Genomic DNA, 26,058 nt, shown 5'->3' with positions numbered 1-26,058 from the left:
ATAAGTACGATTTTTTTCTTCTTTTCACCAAGGATGCATTTATTTGATCAAATAATACAGTACAAATTGTGAAATATTATTACAGTTTTAAAAATTATTAATTTTGAGTGCAGTCGTGCTACTTCATACTTCTGCGGAAAATGACACATTGTATTTTTCAGGATTCTTTGATGCCTAGAAAGTTCAAAAGAACAGAAATGATTTGAAATAGAAAACCTTTTTAAGATTATAAATGACTTCACTGCCATTTTTGATCTATTACATGCATTCTTTGTGCAGAAAAGTATTAGAGAAAATTTGAAAGTCGAAAGGCAACTTTGATGCATTTACATTTTTAAGTTCACCAAATTATTGCTTTAACAATTGTACTGAATATATATATATAACTATTGCGTTATTTAATTTTTCTGCGCAATATATTGAGTTATGAAAATATGCAGACATTTTTACCAGATGACTTAAACAGCTACATTTGAATTTTGAAGGAAAAAAAATAAAAATTTTGATAGATTTTTTAGAGAGTGCATCTGTATAAAAAAGGTTCAAATTTTACACAATTATTCATAGACGACCAATACTGACACAGATTAAGTCATCTCTAACTAACTTGTGTGGTACAGACTTTGTCTATTTATAGAATCTACTAGACATTAAGCCAGAAATGAAGAGTATGGCCAGCTATCCTTGCCTTATGTGAGCAAATCAGTCCATTCGCATTTCTCTTTAGCAACCATCTGGGCATTTCAGTTGATTAAATCTGCACTAACAAGATTAGATCTAGTGCAAACGCTCAACAGACGGAATACTAGAGATGAAATGTGCCAATACTACTGCTGTTCATCCATAGATTATGTCTATAGCTATTTTTTGTAAATAAGTGGAAGGAATGCATTACAGGATTACAACAACAGTTTGACAACATTAAACCACGCCATGCTTAGATAAAGGTCAAAGTCAGTATAGATAATCCACTTTGACTGGTCTTTTTAACAGATGTTAAACTACATCCCTACATTCAAAATCACACAATTTCACTTTGTTCAAAGTCAGTCACAAACAACCAAAAAGGGCTGCCTTTCCTTAAAAATATAAATCACTCAAAAAGGAATTCTGTCATAATTTGCACACCCTCATGTCATCCCAAACCTGTATGAATTACTTTCTTTTGTGGAACAAAATAAGTTTTCAAATGTGTTTTAAAGAAAAAATTGAAAAAAAAAAATAATAATAAAATAAAATAAATAAATAGTGGTATAATTGGTGTAGGACTTTTAGATGAAAACTATTTTAAATCAGAAGTTAATATAACATATTTGCAAATAATTACAACGAAATGGCAAGTAACAAACTCAACTCAATATTTTCAGATTTTGAAAAGACTAAAATCCTAGTTTCTTGTAAAACATACTCCAATAATATTTATTTGAATTACAACTTTTAAAAATAATTTTTACAGTGAATGACAGACTTCTGCAGTATCCCTTTAATACAATATAAAACAGACATGGTCTGATTGCTTTGGTCCACCTGCAGTCACTTACATGCCTTGACAGAAATGCACCATGCACAACATTCTCTATAAAAATGCTACCAGGCTCCAGATGTGCCAAGCCCACACAAATAGCTGCGCAAATCTCCAGTGGGGCCAATTGTTAATGTATGAAAATACAAATCTCAAATATCTTGAGACTCAATTCATTGCACTTAATTGGATTGAATGAGGCCCACTTGTTGGCCTACATACGCATTGTTTTGTGCTTAGGACGATTAATGCAAATGACACTGATCTGATGACTGACATTTAAGCTCTCAAATCCGTTGTGTCTTTGTGAAGGGCTTCAGGAAAAGATGGGGGGTGGGCTATATTACCACAGAAAGATGCTGCAGCACTGTGTCAGAGCGCTTGTTGATGTGTCAATTGTGTTGTTTTTATCTCCATCTGTTAAGCGCCTTGACTGTCTCTTTCCTCGCCTGTGCTGAGATCACATTTTTGAAACCGGTTCCTCAACAACTTTTTTCTTTTGGAAGGAAACTTTCACTAGCCTTATACTTTCTTTCCTCAGAAGGTATGCTAGGCAGAGGCAATATTTATTCACTTGACCTAAAAAGAAATCCACCTCACTGGAGTTTTGAAAGAAGCTGCACTCGGCCTTCAATAAGTCATATTTAATTTCCTTTGACTCTAAGCACGAATCACAGTAAAATGGGCCGTATGTGGACTGGCTTCTGAGAGTACTGGATACCTATCACATGAAAGGGCTTGCCGTGTTTGTCTAGATTACCGTGTTTGAGGAGATTAGGAATAGATTAGGAGCAGCACTGAAATGACTATGAAATGAGATTATAATCTGTTATCAAGGGTATGAGCAAACTAATTAGCCAGCAAGGAGGAACGCAACGGAGTGGAATTAATCCTACCGCCTGGAAGCCTTTTACAGACACACACACACACTTTTTTTCTGAACAAGGTGCTGGCATTATAACTCACTACTTCCATTCTGTTTGCCATATCTGGTCTCATTAAAAATAATTGTAGGATGTACAGCTACACCGCAAACCAGAGGCATTGGTGATGCAAGACAAAGTGAGCTCAAGATTCAACATGTGCTGTTGTTGATTGCCACAAAAATACATTTTTTATATATTTTTTAAAATATTCATATAGGAAACCAACATGCGAATGACATAAGCATTAGGTTCGCTACATACTGTAAATGGCATGGTTGTGAGAGTAATATTGCTTTTATAAAACAGTTCCATAAACCGTTAAAGGGCACCTATTATGCCCCTTTTTACAAGATGTAATATAAGTCTCAGGTGTCTCAGAATGTGCCAGAATGTGTTTGTGCATGTCTCTTTAAATGCAAATGAGCTGCTGCTCCTCACCCCCTTTTCCAGAATAGGGATGTGCCTTTATAGCTCGTCCCTCAGATACTTTGACAAAAAACAACAACAACAAAAAAGATTCAGTGGATTGTGTGTGGCTCACTCAGGACGGGGTCTTTGCTAAAACGGCAGTGTCTCTCAACAGTCGTGGGCGGGGCCTGTAAAATGTGACATCACATTTTATGGATTCTGCGAACAGCTTGTTTTGAGACACTGCTTATGATTTATGGGGATTGAAAAAAGGAGCCTGTGGATTTTAATCATAATGGGATGGTTGTGTACACACACTGCCAACACGCATTTAGGTTCAACCATGTAAAATTGAAATTTGCATTACAGGTGCCCTTTAATATGGAGTAACTTACATTTAAGACACGATATTGACAGTTAATTTGTCTGTGTTTGCTCTGCTAACAAAGATCCAAACAAACATTTGCAAGCAGAACACAGTATATTGTGTTTAGTTGCTGGGTAAATCACTTAACCTGTTTAAATCAACAAACTGGTTAAGTGAATAATTTGGTGACCCAGTTTGGTCACTTGTTTGGTTTCTGAATGAATCAGCATGTTTGAATGATTCTGTTGACTGAATGGTTCAGTGACTTACTCATAAAAACAGTTACTTGTTCCAATCTGCTGGCATGTCATTGAAGCAGGCCGATAAAATAACTGAGAATGCTATTATTCCACATTTTAAAATATTAAGGTTTATGAAATATCAGTACTTGAATGTAGAAGAATTAATTCTAAAATATTAAACATACAAGCTTTAAGTGTTAAATAATAATAAATCTAAAGTGTATTATTTCTGCATTGCTAATGTAACTGCAAAAATGATTGTTGTTTTTGCAAATAGGTTTCTCAAACACACGCTCATGGCATTGGTTGAGCTTTGTGCCAAAAACTGTCCGTAGCATTTGTAATTTGAGGTTACACAGGTTAAATACATAAGCATTCTACACTGATCTTGTGTCTTCCATCTTACTCAGTTTGTTTGCAGATTACCATGTAAACCAATCACAGAGTTGATACCATCTTTAATCGGCTCTTTTGTGCTGTGCACTACTTTAGCATGTAAAGAGAAAGTAGATGGAAGGAAAGGACAAAGAACGGGAGAGAGAAACTAAAACATGGTTAACACAGAGTTTGTTTGGTCAGTTTCTCCAGTGTGGCCCAGCTGGTGGATGTCCTAATACATCATCATACTGTACTTCCTGCTACTCCAGTCACAGCCATTGAAATGGAGCTGTGTATTAAGAAAATATTTTTTTCGTAATCAACAAATATATACTATTTTATACATCAAATTAACTCAAGTTATTCAGGCTATTGGTTTGGACATGTTCAATGGAGGTGTTTAGATCTGATCAATAGATTACTGTTGATTATATTGCTATCCTATTGCTTCAGTTCATTTGTTCTGTTTTCTTCTGTTCTGCTTTGATATGTAGGCATGATGCTGTTGAGGCTTTGTTCAGATGGGTCTGTGTCGGTTCATGCTGAATGTTGTAGTACAATCTATTTGATAATGCTAAAAAATATTCAGATTTACTGTAAAGGCTCTAATGCATTAGTCAATCACAGTTGACTGCAACTGAAGTTAGATGCACTATAGCTTTTTCATAAAGCCAGATTTTGTTGACACGAGCAGAATTGAAAACCGGTCTGATCAAATCAGATGCAGCATTCGCAAAACACTAAAGCAGGAGAGGGTATAAAGTGGAGCGAATAAGTAGAACACATTTTGGAAGAAGCACTATAGTAGCTCAACAATAAGTTTATTGGCACTTTAATGGAAATGGAAACAAATCAATAGAATGCAGGTTTTAAAATAGTCCAACCACAGATACAGATTTAGAATTCAGATTCAGCATACCCTCATTTAGACAAGTAAAATGTATCTGAATGAGAGAATAGATAGATAGATAGATAGATAGATAGATAGATAGATAGATAGATAGATAGATAGATAGATAGATAGATAGATAGATAGATAGATAGATAGATAGATAGATAGATAGATAGATAGATAGATAGATAGATAGATAGATAGATAGATAGATAGATAGATTCTATACAGAAGTCAAGGCTGAGTTTTTTTTTTTTTTAAGCCAGTTGGTTATTTATTTACAACAGGAACTGCAGTGGATCCTGCAGGCTGGCTTTAAGGTTCCCTGTGCACAGTCTAGTTTTAGAGAGTAGCCACAGATCCAGTACCAGGTCTGCTGCCTTTGACTGTCACATATGCTACTGACATGTCCTAGGAGACTCCCGTAGTTAGCCAAAAAACAAGATTATGATCATGCGACTATTTCCGTAAGCACGAGACAGACTTGGGTTTCAACACAAAAGCATGTCTGGAGGTGCTATATGGAAAGTATTCCCATCAGACCCCTGGAGACTGGCAACAGGAGATGTTCTCCAAAGGGCAGCCTCACCTCCTTGGGGCTGGTCATTACCAATGATGTGCTTTGGCAGGGAAGGTCAGAGAGAAATTGGGAGTTTTTCCTCAAGAAATATGTTATGATAAGTTTTCCTATAAATGTCTGTTGGTGAGGGCATCTCCCATGAGGCTAAATACACCAAAGATGAGTCCACAGACTGATGCAGTGTCACTGTATGCTCATATTAACATAAAAAAAATGAATGAAATCCACAGTAGAAAGTCTGCGGAGTATGGCTTGGAAAAAGATGAAGAAAGATAAGTGTCTCATGTTCCCATTTCTTAGTGTTAACAGCATTGTTCTAATAGTGTTGTTGTACAGCTACTAATTAAACATGGGATTTTACAGTATACAAGAAGCAATATGCAAGGAGATGACAAGAAATGGGTGGTGTTTTAGTTTCTTTAAACCTCATTTTGCGTTGGGAATTTTCACTCAAGGGAAAATAGATAAGATGGATAAAGAAACCCTTTATTGTTGTTGACGTTAGCGCTTTGAGTAGCTCCAAACCCTCAAAGAGTAATTACAAAGGTAATGAAAGAAACATAAACCACTATACCACAAGATTGAACAGTTTTTTAGGGGAGCTTCTGATCAAAACTCGGCAAACTGTCCGTTTTATGTCTTTCTTACTGCTATTTTTTTTTCTTCCTTTTCCACAAGGTTGGAATTTAAAAGCCTGGTGCCTAGTGTCCACAGCAAAGCCAGTGCAGGCTTTATTTTCCTCCACTCTGTTAAAACAAAGCGAGACATACCAAAGGCATGTCCCGGTGCCTAAATATTTATGAGAGGAGCGGATGATGCTGTGTATTTACCTTCATTGGCAGTCTTGCTTGAGGATACCTCAAATAAGGAGGCACAGTGTTAGCGCAGGACACTAAAACTGGGTTGGAGTTCATCCCACACTCCTCCAGGATGGAAAATACGGGGAAATATTTCAAAGCCTGGAGCGTATTTGGTTGGGCTCTGCTTTGTTTGAGCTGCGCGCTCCCATGTTAGGATTCATTAAAAGTGCAGCATGATTCAGAATGAATATGTGGCGGTGGAATCATCCTCGAAGACGGAAGGGTAGAGAGGCAATCTGCAGCTATCCCATCCCTCCATTCTCTGTTATGTAACCGGCCCTCCTGTGGTCTCTCTGACTCAGTCTATTTGTGGTGTCTAGAGTCAGATAAGAGTGCTATTGCAAGCAGAGCTTCTCCACCTATCTATCCTTCCCTTTTCTATCATGTTGACATACGGCACCTGTGAGTTTTGCTCGATGTTATTAGGTACAGGTACTGAGAGACTATTAGCCTGTTTCAAAATGATAGAGCCTTGTAAACCAACCCATCTGGGTATATTTAGCTTATCATTTACCTGTCCTATCTGATATAGAGCAAAGGACAGAAAGATTACGTAACACTGCATTAACTTATCACAGTCCACAATGTATATGAGCTAACTGCCTCGCTTTAGTATGAACATGGGCTTCATTTTAGACCACACAAAGATCGCCACACCATTTGATCGTAGTTCTTTCTGAGAGCACTGCATGCTAAATTATTATTATGGCTATCAATATTAATTAATTCATTGAAATTAATTGCATATATCAATATCTACTGACAAAAATGTATAATAATACTAAAAAATTTATAACAATTTTATTAGAAGACAGTATATTGTTTTATTTCTAAAACTGAACATAAGCATAGCGCTAGCCTTTAGTCTTAAACAATGCATTTGGCAATAGAGTTGTCAGCCTTTCCGAGATGTTAACACAATGTGTGTTTGCATTCAGTCTACAATATTAGCTTTTTTTCACTTAAATGTGTAACCTCTCATTATAGTCCACATGTACTTCCTGTATTGGTGAATATGGTATATACTGTATGATTTATAGAACTGCACAGGAAAGATTTTTAGATTAACTGTGAACCCACAGCAAAATGATTGTGAACATGTCCATGGAGGTTTTGTTGCAATCTGACCTAAAGAGGCATTATATGGAGTGTGGCTCAGTGAGCATGCTCAGATTTAGAGTGGCGCTCTGGTGCTGACATCACCTAGAAATTGCTTATCCAAGGTGACATGTCTACCCAGCAAAGGGCAGTTAGTGCATTGCCGCAAATATTTCACCTTATTAAATATACATCGATAGGCTCAAGTTTTTAAGGTGGCTCACCTTAGTCAAGGTTACACTGGCAGATTTTTATTTCTAACATCTCTAGACTGAATGAGAGTTGAAATGCTTCTAACACAGAGAGGGAAAACAGATCAAGATAGAGATCCACAGAAAAAGAAAACAAAGACATAAATCACAGTGGAACGAGAGCGAGAACAGCAAATATGTTCCTAGAAAGTATCCTGAATCTGTCTTAGGCACATGGCTTACACATGTGTCCCAGTGTGTGACGCAGAGTGACACATCAGGTGGAGTCGGATTGTTGTGGGCATGGGATGTGGCATTGACCCTAGTGCCTGTCAGACTGGGAAGCACTGCTGCAAGACGATGCATCTCACATTTAAACACTACAAATATCTTTTTATCATTATGTTGTGCTAACATTTAACTTCCCAGAATAATTTCTGTTATTTATCCTTACAATAATAAAAAAAAGTTAACCTTAAGAATATGCTTCATGTGGTAATATCTAAACCTTGGTCTTGTTAAAAAAATGAAAAGAGGTTTATATAAATTTTAACAGGGGCTTCGATGTTCAATAATAGTTAAACTTAGATGAAGTTCGTCATTTAAAATGCCTTTAAAAAATCTGAATTCCTTTAAAACTTTTGACCCTGCTGAAAGTCATGGTATAATTCACATACTGCCTAAAACCTTTCAAATCGAATTGGTTAAAAAGTGCAATGAATTCACCACAGTCGATAATGGAACCAATATTATTTAAATTAAAGATTTAAGACAGCAAGTAGACTTAACGTTTTTAATTTTGTGCAATGTAATGCACTTTCTCCAGTAGTTTCAAAACTCAAAAGACACACACACACACACACACACACACACACACACACACACACACACACACATAATTGTAAGGGACCTCTTCCTAAAATACAAAGGCAGCTTCTGTATATTTTCATACATAAAACCTATTTTACTGTTGTGTGTAAAATGTGATATTTTAAACAACTAAATTCAATAAATGGCTTTATGATATCACTGTACTAAAAGACACTTTTAAAACCTGTAAAATATGTACTGTTTATTAAGTTGCCCGAATATCTGTAATAAACACCTATATTTTTATTATTATTACATTTTTTTATTTTTTATGATTAAAGTATGATTAAATCTAATTATTATTCAGTTTGGCAGAGAAAATCATTATGTTAAACATATTTAATTAATATTTTGAATGGTCACTTTAACTTATGGCAGCCCTAAAAAAAAAAAAAAAACGCTCCAAACATAGACCCTAGTCTGACAACATCAGTCTCAGATCTGTCGACTGTTTGATGCTGAAAGTCTTTTGAATCCAATGAGATGGTTGATTCTTCATCCTGCAAGATTTCCTTAACATCTGCAGACACACTTTCGAATGATGTTGCCCTCAAAATAATGATTAGGTGATTAACAATTAATAATAATTCATTAAATCAAGGATTTGTTGTTGTTAGTAAGCAACGAGAGCTATTTTGAGCCTTTCTAGTGATCTGTACGTACATGCTTCGTGAGACATCTTGGACAGGTGTAGCATTGTTCTTTAAACTGCCATATGGTGCAGTAATCCTCCATCATGCACATACTGCATCTGAAAAAGGTCATGCAAAAAGGACATTGGCGGTCCAAAGCGACACGTGTGTGTGATGTTCTGAAAATGTACTTTTACGGTTTGTACCATAATCTCCGAACTCTTTGTGATACAATTCAAGCAATACCCCATTAGGATTTTTGCATTTTGCTACGGACTAAAATTGTGTTAAATGTAGACACAATAAGAAAAAAAATATTATAATATACACAAGTATATTATAAGTAATATACACAAAGACGGAAATATATAGTTTCGGATCAGTAGACCTGATATTCATTTCTGTGAGATTGATATCCTCTCATGCCTTTATTAAGGTGTGAGGCCAAATCCTATTTCCAATTTTATTAATAAACCTGGTTATCAGGTACATTTTTATTTCTGGTTGTGAAACCTAGTGGCTCTATTCCCAAGTAAAGTACAATTGGACGTAAGAGTGTACACAGGCAGCTGGCTCACATGCTGTGAATTAGATGGCTTAAGTCCAGTGGCGCTCCTTCTCACGGCTATGTTTGTGTGTGTGTGTGTGTGTGTGTGTGTGGTGGTGGGGGGGGGGGGGTTCTTGAGGTCATGGTTTCATAACTCTTCACAAGCCACCAGTCATTAACCATGCATGCCGTAAACACACGTGACAGAGGGACATGAGATATAGATAATATAAACATAATCAACAAAACATTTCTGCTATGATTGAAAAGTGCATTCTAAAATTTGGATGTAACTTTACACAAAAAAGGTTTAGATTTTTTTTTTCACACCAAAATCTTAACGTCTTGTAGCTATACTTTAGAAATAGTGAGTATTTTAACAGATTTGGAGACATTATGTCACATTATGTCGCTTGCTCACCAATGGATCCTCTGCAGTGAATGGGTGCCGTCATAATAAGAGTCCAAACAGCTAATAAAGACATCACAAATGTCCACAATTTATCCATCAATTAACATCTTATGAAAGTAAAAACCTGCATGTTTGTAAGAAATCCATCAAGATGTTTTCTTCTGACTAAAATATGTCTATAATCAATAATAATGTTTCCTGCAGTGAAAAGGCTGATCCCCTGTTGTCCACTCTCATCAAAATCCACCAACATACAGTATTTGTTTAGAAAAGTTTTAGACTCTTTTGCTTGATCTGGTGCATATTTCTCTTTTTCACTGGAGAAAGCAATATTATGAATAAAACACTCATATTTTAACCAGAAGCAACAGTTTGAAGTTAGTAACACATTTATGATGAATGTGTTTCCTACAAACATGAAGCTTTTCACTTCACAAGATATTAATTGATGGACTGGAGTCATGTAGATTATTTGTGAATTATTGTGATGTTTTTATCAGGTGTTTGGTCTCTCATTCTTATGGCACCCATTCACGGAAGAGCAGCCATTATAGAGTAAGTGATATAATGCTACTTTTCTCGAAAATCTGTTCCGATAAAGAAACAAACTCATTTTGGATGGCCTGAAGGTGGTGATTCATTTTCAGGGGAACTTTTCTTTTAATTTGTAGTTAACCTGGAATATTTTTTTGAGTTAATAAGGCAATAGCTAGTGACTAGTTGACTTTAGGCATTATTAAACTCTATGAGGAGTGAACACCAAAAGCAGGTGTTAATTATTATCTCATTGAACAGCTTGACCTGTCATGTCTGAATAGAAATACACAGCATGTCAGGTGACTCATAACTCAAGCATTGCAATGCACATCTGTTGCTAACAACGGCTGGTATGATATTTTGATTCTTCTTCTTAGCAGGATGGCAAACTCAACATCATAACTCAGTGGGAATGTCCACTTGCTGCCCTTGAGCAAGCTTTGTTCAATGAGAGTGTCATTACAGCTGTGTGACACTGGCCTCGGGCCGGACGGTTTACAGTGAGCACGCACAGAAAGTCGCACGCCACGCTCTCCAAGTGGAGCTCTGAATTGCCGGCCGGCTGTCAGACGACTCCAACAGAGGCACAGCCCCGTCTGAACTCCATTGTTTATTGTCTCATAACGTAAACTCACAGCCAGAATGCAGTGTTCACTGAGGGTGGGGTAGTTCACCGGTCTGGATGTTGAGATGGCTGACTTTCTGGCACTGTGTTTGTAAGGTCATTTCAATTTCAAAGGGAAATGTCAACTTTTATATTCTTCAAAGCATCTTAAAAAATAAATATCTGTTTTATTAATCTGTAATATTAAGCCGCACAACTATTTTCTACATATACAGGGCAATACATTAGGAATAATTTTGTATCTGACTGGATTTATTTTATTGACTGGGTATAGAGGACCAGCTTGACTCAGCATGTCTCCTACAGGTAAAATACACACTTCAGGGATTTAGCTTCTTGTTTATCCTAGTCAACATAAACCCAGTCTGGAGGTCATAAGTGAATCAGGGCCATGTCTGTGCTTTAATGAGGCCACCAGGGGCAAAGCAGGTGGTCACACTGGATTCAGTGGGAGTAGGTCAGTGTGAGTTCACAACGCCACTCGTGTCACCAACACAAAGGATTTATGGTATCTTTGCAAAGTTGCCTGTGTATAGGCTTTTAGGAAGGTTTGTATATCTCCAGGCTTGCCATAAAACAGATTAGCGTAAATTCTGTGGCATATCATTCCAAAGGTGCTGAAAACAGGACTTTGTATGGGTTTTAATGCTTGAATTAAATGCCACATGTGGCATTCGCTGAGAGAAACCCTTAATAATTGCTTTTCGTGTTTGAGATAGAGCCCACAATTTTTGAAAATCTCTGTCTGGATCACACAGAGATCGGTTTAAAAAGGTTAATTCGGCCAAGAATTTCGGCCAACATTTTTCATTAATTACACAACCTCAAGTTGATCCAAACCGGTAAGACCTCTGTTTATCTTCAGAGCACAAATTAAGATATTTTTGATGCATTCTGATGCAAGGGTACTACCACCCTTCGTCTCCTCTGCGTCTCCCTAGCACTATTCTGGAGAGTATTAACTGAACGCAAAAAGCGTATTGTATTCTGTGTCAGCTGCATCACACAAATACCTTTTCTACATTGTTTGTGCTTTGATTTGAAAAAAAAACATCGTATCTGTGTGGCGCGGCTGACACAGAATAGCATACACTGTTTGCGTTCAGTGGATACTCTCCAAAATGGTGCTAGGGTGACGCAGAGGAGACCTACAGTATTGTTGAATAAAGTTGCACATTTTTTTTCTTTCTATTTTATCAATCTCCTTGCTATGTTACGGGGTGTTAATTGTGGTAGGACCCTTGCTGTCTATGGGAGATAAAATATCTTAATATATGTTCAGAAGATGAACGGCGGTCTTACGGGTTTGGGACGACATGAGGGTGAGTAATAAATGACAGAATTTTCCTTTTTGGGTGAACTTCCAACCTTAGTTAAAAACTTAGTTAAATCATAAATATGACATAAAAGGTAGCAATTATGTCTTAAACAGTCAGAATTATGTTTAAAGGATACTACATAGTACATAAAACAGACAAAAAGGCAAAATTCTAAAACGAAAAGGAAAGATAAATGTCACATGGAAATTGTGATAAAAAGTCTGTATAAATCTGTGTAGTACTTTATACTATAGATAAGTCATCATTATCATCATCATCATCATTATTGTTTGTTTTTCGGGAAGTTAAAAAGACACTCATTTTTTATGTATATAATTATTTAATGTTTTAATCTGCTCAATTTACTCATTTTAATCTGATCTCAGCAAACTTCCTGAGGGGTCAAAATATAAGATATAATAAAATATATTAAAACAAGGATTCAAATACATTTTATAAACTTATTTTATACACTTTTTTAAATAAACTTTTTTCTTTCCTTTAAAGAACCATCTGTTTTGAAAAACCTGGTATACAAGTAGCCTAAAATATATATATATAAATTTATTTTACTTATTTTTATTTATTTATTTGCTAGTTTACTTACATATTTTAGGAAATACACCTGTTCTTGTTATGCCAAGCTTCAAATATTTTATCAGGTTTATTTATTTATTTAGTTTTTTAACCCTTGTTCTTAATTGTTATCCAGTAAATTACAAACAGCTGGAAAATCTCGGGGCCTTTGATTACTGTTGAGGCCTTGGATTCATAAATGTTGAGAACCACTGCATTAGAGCATGTAGATAACCACAAAACTAACAGACATGGACTAAACACAAAACTAAACATTTAATCTTATTCTTCTTATTTACATATACGATTAAAATCTATATGGGTGTCTTACATAATAAACAGATACAAACTTTGCCCATAGTCATATAGAGATAATGACACTCAAGGCTGTCAGCAGGAAACATCATTGCATCATTGTTGATGTTTTCAGACTCTCACATCTGGTGTTGACCACTGGGATATTATGTGAGGTTCTGTCTCTGTGGTCTCTGCTAATAGATTCTGTCCATTCTCTGCCAGGCTTCGACACACCCAGGGAAATAATATTCATGCAGATGAACATGAGTTGATAGGTGAGGTGTGTTAGGTGAGTTACACAAGATGAGCTTGCCCCAAGTCATTTATTAAGACAGCTTAAAACCTTATTGCTATAGAGGGTATCTTAACTAGCATAAGTGCACAGCATCTGAAAACTGGCACAAAATTAATTCAAAGCAATCACTTTTTATTATTCATAAACCTATTGTATTGCTTGTATTGTATAGAACACTCACTTAAGGATGCCAAACCATTCCACTATAGTAAGTTTGTTCATGCTGTATGTCCAAGGGAAGATATAACCTGTGACACTGTAAAGTCAACAATCCCTATATTCCCAGCTATTCCATTATTTCCATTTATTTTTTTTATTTTTTTTTCAATTGCATCACATGATATAAGTATATGAGTGCTTGAATAAGTGGAAGCCAAGTGCAACTGTATTAAATTCATAGTTTACTTGTTTGTCAGTCTTGCCATACCTGCAGGACTCATGTTGATGGACTAAAGTATCTGTCCTCCCTCACTATTTACATGCCCAACACTGTAACGCAAGGAATCTGACTGTTTTTCCACTTAAAGTCAGATCCAGCACTGAATTTCTTACAAACTGCACCATGCGGTGAATAGTCACGCCTCAAAATCACTCGTACTGTGCAGCAATATATTAATCCAATCTTTCCAAACGTCTTTTACATCAACTGCATTCAAGGAATGAAGTTCTTGCACTTGCTCGGTCCTTCATGTGAAGGTGCTAATCTAAACCAGTTTCTATGAGCCTTTCTCTTCTAATGAGGCTCATTGTAGAACATGAGAGACATTCTAAGTTAGTAAGAATGTTGCTAAATACAGTTCTTGAAAAAATTTCAAGAAGTTCTCAAAGTTGTTTTTTTTTTCATTAAAAAAAGAGAAAGAAAGAAGGACAGTACCTTTTCAAATGGTCCTTTAAGGCTCTAATATGCATCTTTTAGGGTTTAAAAAAGGTACAAAAGACTACCTTATGAAAAGGTAACAGCCCAGTGACAGGGTTTAAAAAAATAAAATAAATGACTGAGAGTGAAGAACACAACAGTATTTGGTGTTATCTGATTATACAGTATGGTGGTTCTAGTCGAAGACTCGCTGATCAACTCAATGAAGAACACCTTAAAGGACATTTCTTTTGTTTGTGCACAAAAACTCATTATAATCATTATAAGTGTACACTATTTTCATTGCATCTGGCTTGGCAGTAGTTCAAATGGTTATTTTCTAAAAGCCTTTCTCAAGATGAAGCATTATTTTGTATTCATTTGTGCTTCCTCTAAGAATGAATGCGTCCTGTATCTCCGTGTGTGAGAGTGCATTGTGCTGAAGTTAAAAACAAGGTTATTTGAACATCTTTTTAACATTTTAAACATCTTACCTTCTTAAAACAAGTTGGAGGTAGAAAAAAAAATAGTAGTTAAATTAATGTTTTTGAATCTGGCCCCTGATTCATAAACATCTTTCCTATTAGCTTGCTGTAATTAATAAGATTTGCATAATTTCTTTAGTGAAATGGACAGACAGTGTGTGAAAATTAGCAACATTCATAATTCGTAATTTTGCATGCACAAACTAGTAGAGTATACAATAGATATAATTAACTTTATTATTTTCATAATTTGCTTTAAAAATTCTAAAAGAAATTAGTTGCTCTTTTGGAAGCCTGAATTCACTTTATTTTTATGCAAAAAAGCCTTGAAATCGGTTTCATAATTGCTTTCACAGATTGGTTTTACTTCCTCGTATTTCACAGCTCCATCATTTACATTTAAAGCGCATTAGAGGGGCAGCCATATTGAGCCACTCTCTTCAGATCACCCCCAGTGGATAGTAATTCAGCTTCTGGTATATTAAGAGGATGTAAATGTATTTTACACGCACTCACTGACGTTGCAGTTGACCCTTTGCTAGATCTAGGTCTTAATAGTCCTCCGGGGACCCATAATTCTCAGCGGGCTGACCATAATTTCCCGCCGCGGGCTGCTCTGCGTGGTGTGTGGAGTGGGTGCAGTGATAATGTTTAGACTGTCTCACTTTTGTTATGTAAGCTATTTGTCCTCTCCCCCGTTTGTTTTACCTAATCTACCTTTAGCTTTGCCGCATTCCAAGTTGCGTTACATAAATACTGGAGAGGAGGTGGCTGTCGGTAAGAGCGGTCACTGTTTGCACAATGAATGGTGTTCCTCTTGAAAGTGAGTAGGACTCATTTTCTCTAGCCTTTCTCTTTCTGGCTTTGGTTAGCATCTATGTACTGTGAAGTCTATAACTTTACACCCACCCTAACTGATAGAGAACAGCGCTAATGGTTTAAATTCAGTGTAACTATCATCGCATGTTCTATTTCTGCCCATTGCAGGAGAAAGACTGCTGCTTTAGCGCTCTGTTGAGATACATGACAGCTCCAGCGCAGTGCATTCGAGCAGTTATATGGTTTGTTATTTTTGCATTCCTGATCCATCTGTCAGTCTTGTTTCTCAACCCTGCCAGTATCTTTCTGCAGATCTCAGTTGATGCAGCAGCAATAAATATTCAGAATCCAAATAATATAGCGAATACCCAAACTCTGCATTCCATTACCTTTCCTGTAGTTTCCAAGTTGAGCTTGAACATAATGTATAATATGCTTATGTCCATCCATGACCGGTAAGTGATCACTACCGTTTCAGTTCACAGTTGCATCCTTTGAAAGAGTTTAGGTTGTGTAATTGCACAGGGAACAATACACATTTACGTATTAGGATGCAGTACCATAAAAAAACTTGCTTCCTGTTTATGTCCATGATACTTGGTCATTAAACATACTGTATTGTGGCTCTTGCACCAACATAAACTACAGATTCTGCTTGACGAATGCAACTGGGTCATTCCTACTGTGCACTATATTTTTAAGCAATCATATGTATTGGACAGAATATAAAGTTTGCAAATCTAAAGGAAGGAATGAGAGATGTTAGATTAATCTCTTTTATCGTAATATCACAATTAAATGAACATAATTGCACAGCTTTGGTTGAGTGGATGTTGCTATTTTTGTTATTTCCCTGGGGGCTTTGCAGTAACCCATATTCAAGAATACATACATACATACATACATGTAATCTCCTACATCAGAAAATGTTTCTCTAATCAGTAAATGCTTTGGGAATGTATTTAGTTATCCGTTTATTTATTCTGTGTTCTTAATATAATTTACTGTCCTGTTGGCCTTTTGGAATATTCTAAAAAAATAAAAAAGCCAGATACCATCATTCAGGAAATGACATCAATTTTAATAGGAACACAAACATCAGTAAGTACAGTATTAACAAGGAATTTGATGAATTCTGTGATGTTTTGTGGTATTCCTTGTTCTGTCTCACTCCGTTCTGTCAATTAAAACTTACAGACATTATGATAACATTAAAATTCAAAATATTGTTAATATCCTCATGTAAGCCAACTCTCAAACCCTAATTGACCTCTTCTAACATGTTAATGTGTGTAAATAATGGTATTTAATAAAGTGCCTGATCTTGACCACATTTTTTTCTTTCAAAAAAGAGCTTCTACATTTCTGCATTCTTGAGTGTTTCAAGCAAAGTGCTTGCTTACAGATGTATTTCAGATTTTTTTCAATTATATCTAAAGACAAAAAAGCATATCTACAGAGAAAGAAAAGAACAGACCCAAAGCTAGAAAAATGGCTGTTTGATCTGAATGCATGCTCAGTTCATTCTAATTAGACTGCAATTGTATTTGAAAAAAGGAGAAATGCAAACACCTGTACATAGTTACAAGTGTCCTCACTTCACCCCACACCTTTTCCTTATTACATTCCTCATGACCTGTCTGTTTCCAGAGAACCATTTCAAGCATTTTATACATCATACAAGATGTTGTGTTCTTTTATAAAGTAAAGGCCACAAAAATAAATACATTTTGATACTTTGGGCTCTTTGTCATTTAAAAATGTGTTGTTTCAGAGAAAAAAAAATAAAACTTTTATTTTATTGCACATAAAAGCTCAAAGTTTATATGCATTATATGCTCAAAGTAGATCTTCACATCAGTTTTTATTCCTATCTATATTCTGAAGGATTTCACAGAGGGGTTTGTTCATACTGTCTATTATTTGCCAGATTTTATATTACAATTTATTCCTAAAAACGGTGATTATTTCCTGTCTGTTGACAGTATTTTCTGATTTATTTAGGGATAAAAAAAAGAGATATTCAAAATCCCTACTGCAAAAACCATATATTAATGGATACAATATTATATATTAGTGGACATATATGATATATTAGATAATGCCTCATTTGTCGAATTTCAGAAACCTTGCGATACAAAAATATTTGCAGTTCTTCTAGAAATCAATCAAATACGAAAGTATGGTAGTATCCAATATCTAATTTGACCCTATTCTTGAATCAATCTGTCCATGTTTGAGTAAATGTCAAAGAATTCAACATCTAACGTAAACACGGTTTATTGTATTGTCAGGTTTTTATAATGAGCTCTATTTTTTGATAGTAATCAGCATTTGTTGTACATGTAAACTCACTCACTGACCACAGAATTAAGGGTTATTCACAGAGTAAATGGCGCAAATGGAAGTAAAATTCAGAATCTAACTTCAAAATTCTAACTTTTTCTAAGAGAGGTGAAGCAGGTTACCCAATCACTTCATTATTTATTCCAAAAAATACAAGCAACTTCCACCCGCTAGAGTTGTAGACGTTAATTAGTGTTTTTCTCTCATGCACAAAACACAACAGCAGCGTTCTCCCAGTATGCCGGTCATAAGGGCGATCTTTTTCATAACAACCAACACTGACCTACTTCCTGCAAAAGCAGTCACCTTGTCAGCCCTTTGTTTTGTCTTTGTCTTTTTTACTCTGTGGTAAGGAACGCTCGGTGCAGAACAAGAGAAACAGAGGGGGTCTAACAGTTTAATGCAGCCAGACCTCTTCACATCATGCACAGCGAGCGTTGTGGTGCCGCCGGGGCGATTAGCTCACCAGGGCCTGCCAATCGACAACCTCGCTAGAGACCCCTGCTAACCGGCTAAGAAATTGAATGTGTGTTTAGATGGACGAGGGAGAATTAGATCAGCCCTCTCGACTGTGTTAGAAAGATGCGGTGAAGTTACTACCCGCACCAGGCTTTGAGAGGGAGCGTGCCTCTGAGACCCAGAGGCTTGTTAAGACTCAAGGATGTTGTCAGAATGCTAACCAGACAATTACCGTGCACTACTGATTAAAACGAGAGCACGCTCATTATCAAAGTCGGGGCGGGGGAGGTACGTGCTAAGCCTATCTTGCCATTAAAGAATTGTTCGAGTCTTACTGTTGGGTTTAAACGAGCTTCATATTTCCTGCACACCATAGGCGTCTTTAAAAGGGTGACTTTCACCCGGTCCGCAGGGCATCCTTCTGAAAGGCTCTGCCCACTCAGGCTATGTCAGGTTTCACTGGGCAATTTAATCAGATTTCTGCCAACTCAGCCAGACTATTTGGAGTATGTGCTTCATTTTCAATGTTTCAATTTCATTTTGGAGGGCACGGGATATAAAAATCTCTCTATTTCAGTTTCCGACGGTCTCTCATTTTCTGCCACTTAATGTTGCTCGGTATTTTATTTCTGTGCGCACTGCTTTTTTTGGGCTCCAGTAGATTAGGGATAAATCGACTGCGTTGAATATGGGTGTGTTTGTGTAGATGGTGTATAGTCAGTTTTCTGAACAGACCATTCTTATGATCTGGAGCAAAGTGGCGAGGCATACGTTATGAGTCAGTGACATATGCCGTGCCCTTTGGGTGCCCAGTAACAATGTGGGAATTACGTGATTTCTGCGGTGCTAAAATCATTGGGTTCAAACAGCCCTGCAGAGCAGGACAAACTTAGCTCTGGCCTGGGGTGTTATTTATTACCATTTTGTTACTTTTGTATCAGTAGGCAGGTCAATTTATTGATTGTCATTTATTAATTTATTAATGACAATGTATTCATTAAAATTCTGTTATAACTTATTAATTATCATTTGTGGTTTAATAATAATTGAACATCTTCCGTCTGCTTTTTCAAAAACACGTGCAACCAAGATGCAGAAAGATATACTTTGAAACGTGATAGAAAATAATGATCGTGCACACTAAAATGTATTTCATGTCAAAATATTTAGCATTTATTTATCACAGGACCTTTTTAGAGTTATGCCATTTTAAAATGTACTATCTTTTATTTTATTTTCTAAACAATGACACGATGTGAATTGACACAAGGTTAACATTTTTAAGAAATTGGCACATTTTTTTCCACCCTTGTCTGGAATAAAATAAGCAATTTGTTGATTAAAAGAGTATTTACTTCCATTTGCACTGTTTTTGGTTTTCCAACACTTGTCAAATAATTCAAATAGTTGAATTCCCACAGTTACCCTTGAACTGCCAATGCAACACAGAACTATTTCTGACCATGTTGAGCTCTGTCATTAGAATGGTTTGTCACTTGCTCCTGATGTCTTAAGTACAGTTTGCAGGTACAATTTTATTTGCTCTTATTTCAGTGCATCTTTGAGACACACATCTTCAACAGCCAAAGTGTGTCTGGTGTGTGGAGACGAGGCGTCAGGATGTCACTATGGGGTTGTTACATGTGGAAGCTGTAAAGTTTTCTTCAAAAGAGCAGTAGAAGGTAAGACTCTCATCTGCTTTCTCACTTCCAAGCGTGTTCTGTTGAGAAATGTCTTTATGTCATATTAACGGGATGATTCCTTGCTGAAAAGGCCAGCTTAAAGCAGCATGAATTCCTGCCTGGTTTATGCATAATATTTCAAGGAGCTCTAGATATTGTAACTATTCTAGATGCGGTTTGATTTAAGTGGTTCAAAAGAGATGAATTCAATTATAGATTACACATGTGGATTATATAACTCTTGAATAGTTTATCTAAATGAAACAGATGTACATAAAAAGTCCCATATAGAGTATATATAGTAAAACTAATATTTGCCATAAACAACACAATACTTTGTAGTGCATAAATGTCATATACGTGTTAAAGTAGTCCTGGCCTGGCCTCACATTTTATAAGGGGAGAGTAATGTTGTTACTGCTTTTAGGGAAGTTGAAAGTTCAGTGGGACATTTGTCTTAGCTCTGAAACAGACACAATGCTATCACAGCCTCTTTAGAAAGGTGCAAACTGCTGATTAAGCCAACAGACACATCCAAACTCCACAGAGCATGTAGTGTATAACAGCAAGTGGGGAAAAAGAAACGCCTGTTTGTACTCAAGGCATTTTTGCTGTTTTGCGTTGACTATTTGTTTATTGATTTAGATTTAGATATATAGATTTTTTCTTCCAAATTAACATCTATGGAAAGCATCTGTGGTTAAGTTGAAAATTATACTGGTTATTCTTCTAGTATACTGGACTAGTATACTATACATGTTCCTGTGGCTCAGTGGTAGAGCATTGTGTTAGCAGCACATAAGGTTATGGGTTCAATTCCCAGGGAACACAGATACTGGTAAAAAGAAATGTATAGCCTGAATACACTGTAAGTCGCTTTGGATAAAGGCGTCTGCTAAATTTAGTAAATAGTATTTAGTGGTTAGTTTGGGCTGTATGTTAAATGGTCCGTCCAAAAAGTGAAAATTCTGTTATCAATTACTTATTGTTATTCTTCAAAACAAAAGAGAAGATGGTTTTAATAAAACCTGAGAGATTTATGTTCATCCATTTAAAGTAAATAAATGAGACAAGAAAATGAGGTTTGTTCTCACGTCAAGTACAGTTGAGGTTTAATTTACGAAATTTGATGTGCTCGATGTATGTTTGTTGATCAGTGCTTGTACGTGAATTATACCATGAATTAAATCTGTTCATCATATAAAGTGATTGTGTCTCCTCCTGCATTAAACTGCTTTGTTCATATGTATTACTTTTCCAACGTCTTTATGAAATTTTTAATGTGTTTAAACTTTCAATGGAGGGACAGAAATCTCTCATGTTGGATTAAAATATCCTCATTTGTGTTTCAAAGAAGAACTAAAGTCTTATGGGTTTGGACCCACATGAGGGTGAGTAAATGATGACTGAATTCTTATTTTTGTGTGAACTTTTCCTTTAACTCGTGGCTCTCTGGAATTTTTTTATTCTGATGGGTCAAAATATTTTTGTACAATGACCTAGTTTCATGTTTCTTGTAACACACATTACATGTCCATTTATTTATCATTCGTTAATCAGCGAGGTAATGTACAGTCAGCCAGTCGCTATTGGAAAATAAACCATTTCAGGATGATACAGGACCCCTACTCCTGAGATAATGACCAGCTGACCGTATGTCATACTGTAACAATTACTACTAAACTGATTTAGTCATTTACAGCGATATATGAAGTTATTAAATGTTGGAAAAATGTGTGTTTATATAAAGCCTTCTCTCAGGTTGTGATTGTTCCTCAGAGCCCTGAATGGGGTCACACCTCAAGGGCATTCAGAAGTGCAGCCGCTTTTCCAACACCACAGCAGAGGTAGTGCTGTGTAAGAGTGTGCGCTCCATTACCTTACCTGACCTCAGCCTAGTTACCATCTGAGCGAGAGAGAGAGGAGAGGTGGGAGGAGACAGAGAGAGATTGTGAAGAGTGAGCTAGGGGAAGAGGGAGGGTGAGCAGTAAGATTGGAGAAGGATAAAATGATAATCAGAGTGAGAGAATAGACAGAGAGAAGTCTGTTTCAAAACCTAGCCTCGCTGCCGGCTGCCTATATAGGCAGCTGCTTTCTAAGGCAGCATCCTAACTGTTTTGGAAGCTCATAAGAGACTGATTTGGAACATTTTATGTAGATAGGGGGCAGCACAAGGGAGATTTGACAGGCAGTTGTTTTCAGTGGAATTTGTGATTAGCATGTTGGTTGCCACTGTAGGCATTTCAGATGGTTTTCTAACAGAGCAAAAAACAGCCAGAAGACTGATATTTAAAGATGTAGGAGTTGAAGTAGAAGAGGCCATTATTTTATTTTTTTCAACCTTCACTGTTTTTTGAAAGGCGGAAAGGTCTTGACTGCTCTTTGTGATATAAAAGAAAACGGCTAAACTCAGGCATAGATGTGAAAAAAGAAATCACAAAATATTGCAGTCAGTACTTAACAACGTCTGTTGTGTAGTTCCTGAGCTGCGTGAATAATAACTAATAGCAGCACTAACACTTGTCTCTGTGGGAATAGTGTGAAGTGGCCATATGGTACCAGCTAATACTCAACAGACTTTTATTAGGAGCTCTACAGCTGTTCAGTCTGAGGACTAAAATATTTGTTCCTTCATTATGAGAATCTGTTATTACATTTGGCACAAGGGATAGACTGGTTTCACTGTGTTAGTTTATCTGTAGGGTTTGGGACCTCAGGGATGGAGAGGGACAAACGCTAAATGATAGGAATTCACATTTATAGTGTTGTTCCTGGTTTTAGATGTCTTTATAAGGCATGTGTTCACCCCTATTGGACAGTGCTGGTGACAGAGTCGGTGCCCAGTTTGGAGCCATTAGGTGCATTTCTGAAAAAAAAAAGATGAAGAGAAAAAGACTCAGCTGGACCCTTAAACCAGCTGATCTCAAAATATGTATATACTTTCTTCTTTCAGAAAATTCAATCAGAGTTATATTAAATCTTGTCCTTGCTCTTCCAAGCCTTTCAATGGGGGTAAGCAGGTGTTTGTTGTAAACTGTTCGGAAGACGTCTTCTGAACAGTTGACAACAAACAGCCCTGCTTTTTTTCAGTATGCGTGTTTGATTCTCCCTGCTTAGCTCTGCAGCACTATTTCAGAAAAAAAGGTTCATTTTGACATTGGCTATGTTTACATTCACACTTATAATGTGATTAAGGCACTCCTGAAATGATGTTAATGTGATTATACTCATAATTACTGTAACCATAATCACAGAGACATATATACACTTTCACCACATTTCTACTTCTCTTTCACTGACCGAAGCACAAATGCTTTTGCTGGAGAGGAAAAGCTTGTTACGCTCACGCACAGCTTTGAAATCTAGGGAGCTCAGGAAATAGAGTTTATGCTTACAGTTTTACTGGATATGGCCATCATGATCAAAAACACTGGAATGCAGCCATTTTTTTTATCTGAAAGTTCCCCCAATAATCATTTACTCACTCTCAAGTTTTTCCAAACCTTTCTTTTATGGAATTATATTTGCTTAAAAAAAATGAACATAACTTTATAAAACTGAACGTAACTTTTTCAGAAACTATCGAAAATATGCCATTACAAAAGTTGTGTTTTGACACAAACCTCTCGTGGGGGCGGGCTTAACAGTGATTGGATAGTGGATTTAATCCTGATTGGATAGTGAGCTTTTGATGGCCAGGGGCTCTCTGACCTGAAAGTACAGACGTCACTCAGTGGCACACATATTGGAAAGATGAGCTCTCAGCTCTCTTGTGAATGACAATAATAACCTGCAAAAAACTGTTTGCACACTGTAACATGAATAAAGCTTGTATCGATGTTATTGGTTACTTCAGTAACACAAGCTTACTTCAAGCTGCCTTGAAGGACAAGCGGAGGAGGAAGATGATGCTGCTCTGTGTCTCTCCTGAGAGCTCATCTTTACAGACTGAGAAGATCGAAGGTCAAATATTATTAACATATTTAGTAATACAAAGCACGACGTATTGCATACAAATCACCACGAGAGCTTTCCAATATGCGCGCCACTGAGTGACGTCTGTACTTGCAAGTCAGAGAGCACCTGTCCATCAAAAGCTCACTATCCAATCAGAGTACATTACTGTTAAGCCCGCCCCAAAGAGAGGTTTGTGTCTAAAAACTAAAAAAGCGTAAGCAAAATCTGTGGCAATGCATTCAGAATCAACGATTAGCGAAAACGAATCTTTGAAAAACAAAATCAAAGAATGAAACATATTTAAGAGCCTGTTAAATTTGTGTGATGAGAGTAAATTTTTTTCATTTTCAATGTATTTTTCTTCTTTTGTAATGGCATATTTTTGATAGTTTCTGAAAAAGTTACGTTCAGTTTTATAAAGTTACGTTATTTATTTTTTTGAAGCAAATATAATTCCATATTCTTTCGTTCTGTTGAACACAAAATAAGTTATTATAAGGAATGTTGGTAACCAAACAGTTTCCGGTAGCCATCGACTCATGTAATGTATTTTTTTTTCTCCATACAATGGAATCAATGGCTACCAACCACTATCTGTTTACCAGCATTCATCAAAATATCTTCTTTTTTTTGGGGGGGGGGGGGGGGGGGGGTGAATTATCCCTTTAAGCACTTTTGAATAATCAAAACAATGTCAAGAAGCATGTAAACACGATTAAAGAGGTTTGCTTATGTCAAGTAAAATTTTAATCAGAGTAATTTGTTATTCTGATTATAGCCAATAAACAGACTACTGGCACACATGTATAGTCACTGCCATGCCATCAAGGTTTTTAAAGTTGGACATTTACTTTATTAACAGCCTAGTGAAGTATGTGAGATGTTTGATGCAGTTCATCTGTCCAGAGTTTTCTCATCATTAACACATTTCCTCATTACTTGTCCGTTTCAAACTCGCAAACCACAGTCTGTAACACGGCTGTGATTTCCATATGTTTTTTTTTTTCTTTTTCAGATAGCTCAGCAGATGCCATCAGTGTCTTGGCATGTCATCATGTTTAATGATACTCGGTGTCAGTTCAACTAAGTTCAGTGTCAATTAAGTTTTCAGAAGAGTTGTTAAAACTTTGTTACTTGGTAAATATAATGCTGAAGAAATTTGCACTGATTTAGCAGTCATTCTTGTATTGTGTATTTTGATAGGAAACATCGTGCATCAGTATAGGGTTAAAGAGTGAGATACTTTGAGGATTTTTGTGGAAAAACAACAAAGAAAGATTAATTAAAAAGACAGAATGTAGCACCTGATGCCCTTAAGTGCCTAATTCCCAGAACACGTAATGATTTAATTAAGAGGGAAAACAAACTTTAATTATTTCCATCTTAGAGTAATTGTGAAATACATTTAACAGTAACAAAAGTCACTTTATAGTTACACACACATACAATTTAAAGCCACGCTTGTGAGAAATAGTTTATATATATATATAAATAATATATACTATATATAATATATATATTTCATAATTTATATCTATAAGGATGAATTTAAAATATACTTTTAAAACTCCACAAACTTACAGGCACACATACTGAAATATGCAAGAACTCGAAGTGCTGTGATTGGTCAGTGAGTATTAAAGGGCCAAACAACTATACAGTCCACTAAACAGGTCATACAATCCCCTTTTCCTCACCTCAAATAACCCCTCTGTGTTTGCCTACAGCACCGCTGCATTCACTATCTGCCATCTCTTCCGCCTTCTGGGCGATACCTTTGTTCTTTGACATCAATGCAAAGCAAGACACCCTTTGTGTTTAAGCAAATCGGATGACGGCTATCACATTATGGCATCTGTGTTTCCAACATCAATATATTT

The 26,058-nt window shown here is 36.3% G+C and overlaps 1 protein-coding gene across 1 annotated transcript in view; it reads left to right on the top strand.

The window, feature by feature from the left end:
* Positions 1-26,058, top strand: part of nr3c2 (nuclear receptor subfamily 3, group C, member 2) — a 69,604-nt gene that overhangs the window by 21,283 nt on the left and 22,263 nt on the right. The window contains exon 3 of the mRNA XM_059554283.1: positions 20,094-20,221. Within this exon, the coding sequence (XP_059410266.1) occupies positions 20,094-20,221 (128 nt within the window). The remainder of the gene's footprint in view (positions 1-20,093; positions 20,222-26,058) is intronic.

The sequence above is a fragment of the Carassius carassius genome, chromosome 7 (assembly GCF_963082965.1).
Source record: "Carassius carassius chromosome 7, fCarCar2.1, whole genome shotgun sequence".
Classification (NCBI taxonomy): Eukaryota; Metazoa; Chordata; class Actinopteri; order Cypriniformes; family Cyprinidae; genus Carassius; species Carassius carassius.
Note: the sequence above shows the minus strand (reverse complement) of the source record. Positions and strands in the feature narration are given on the sequence as shown.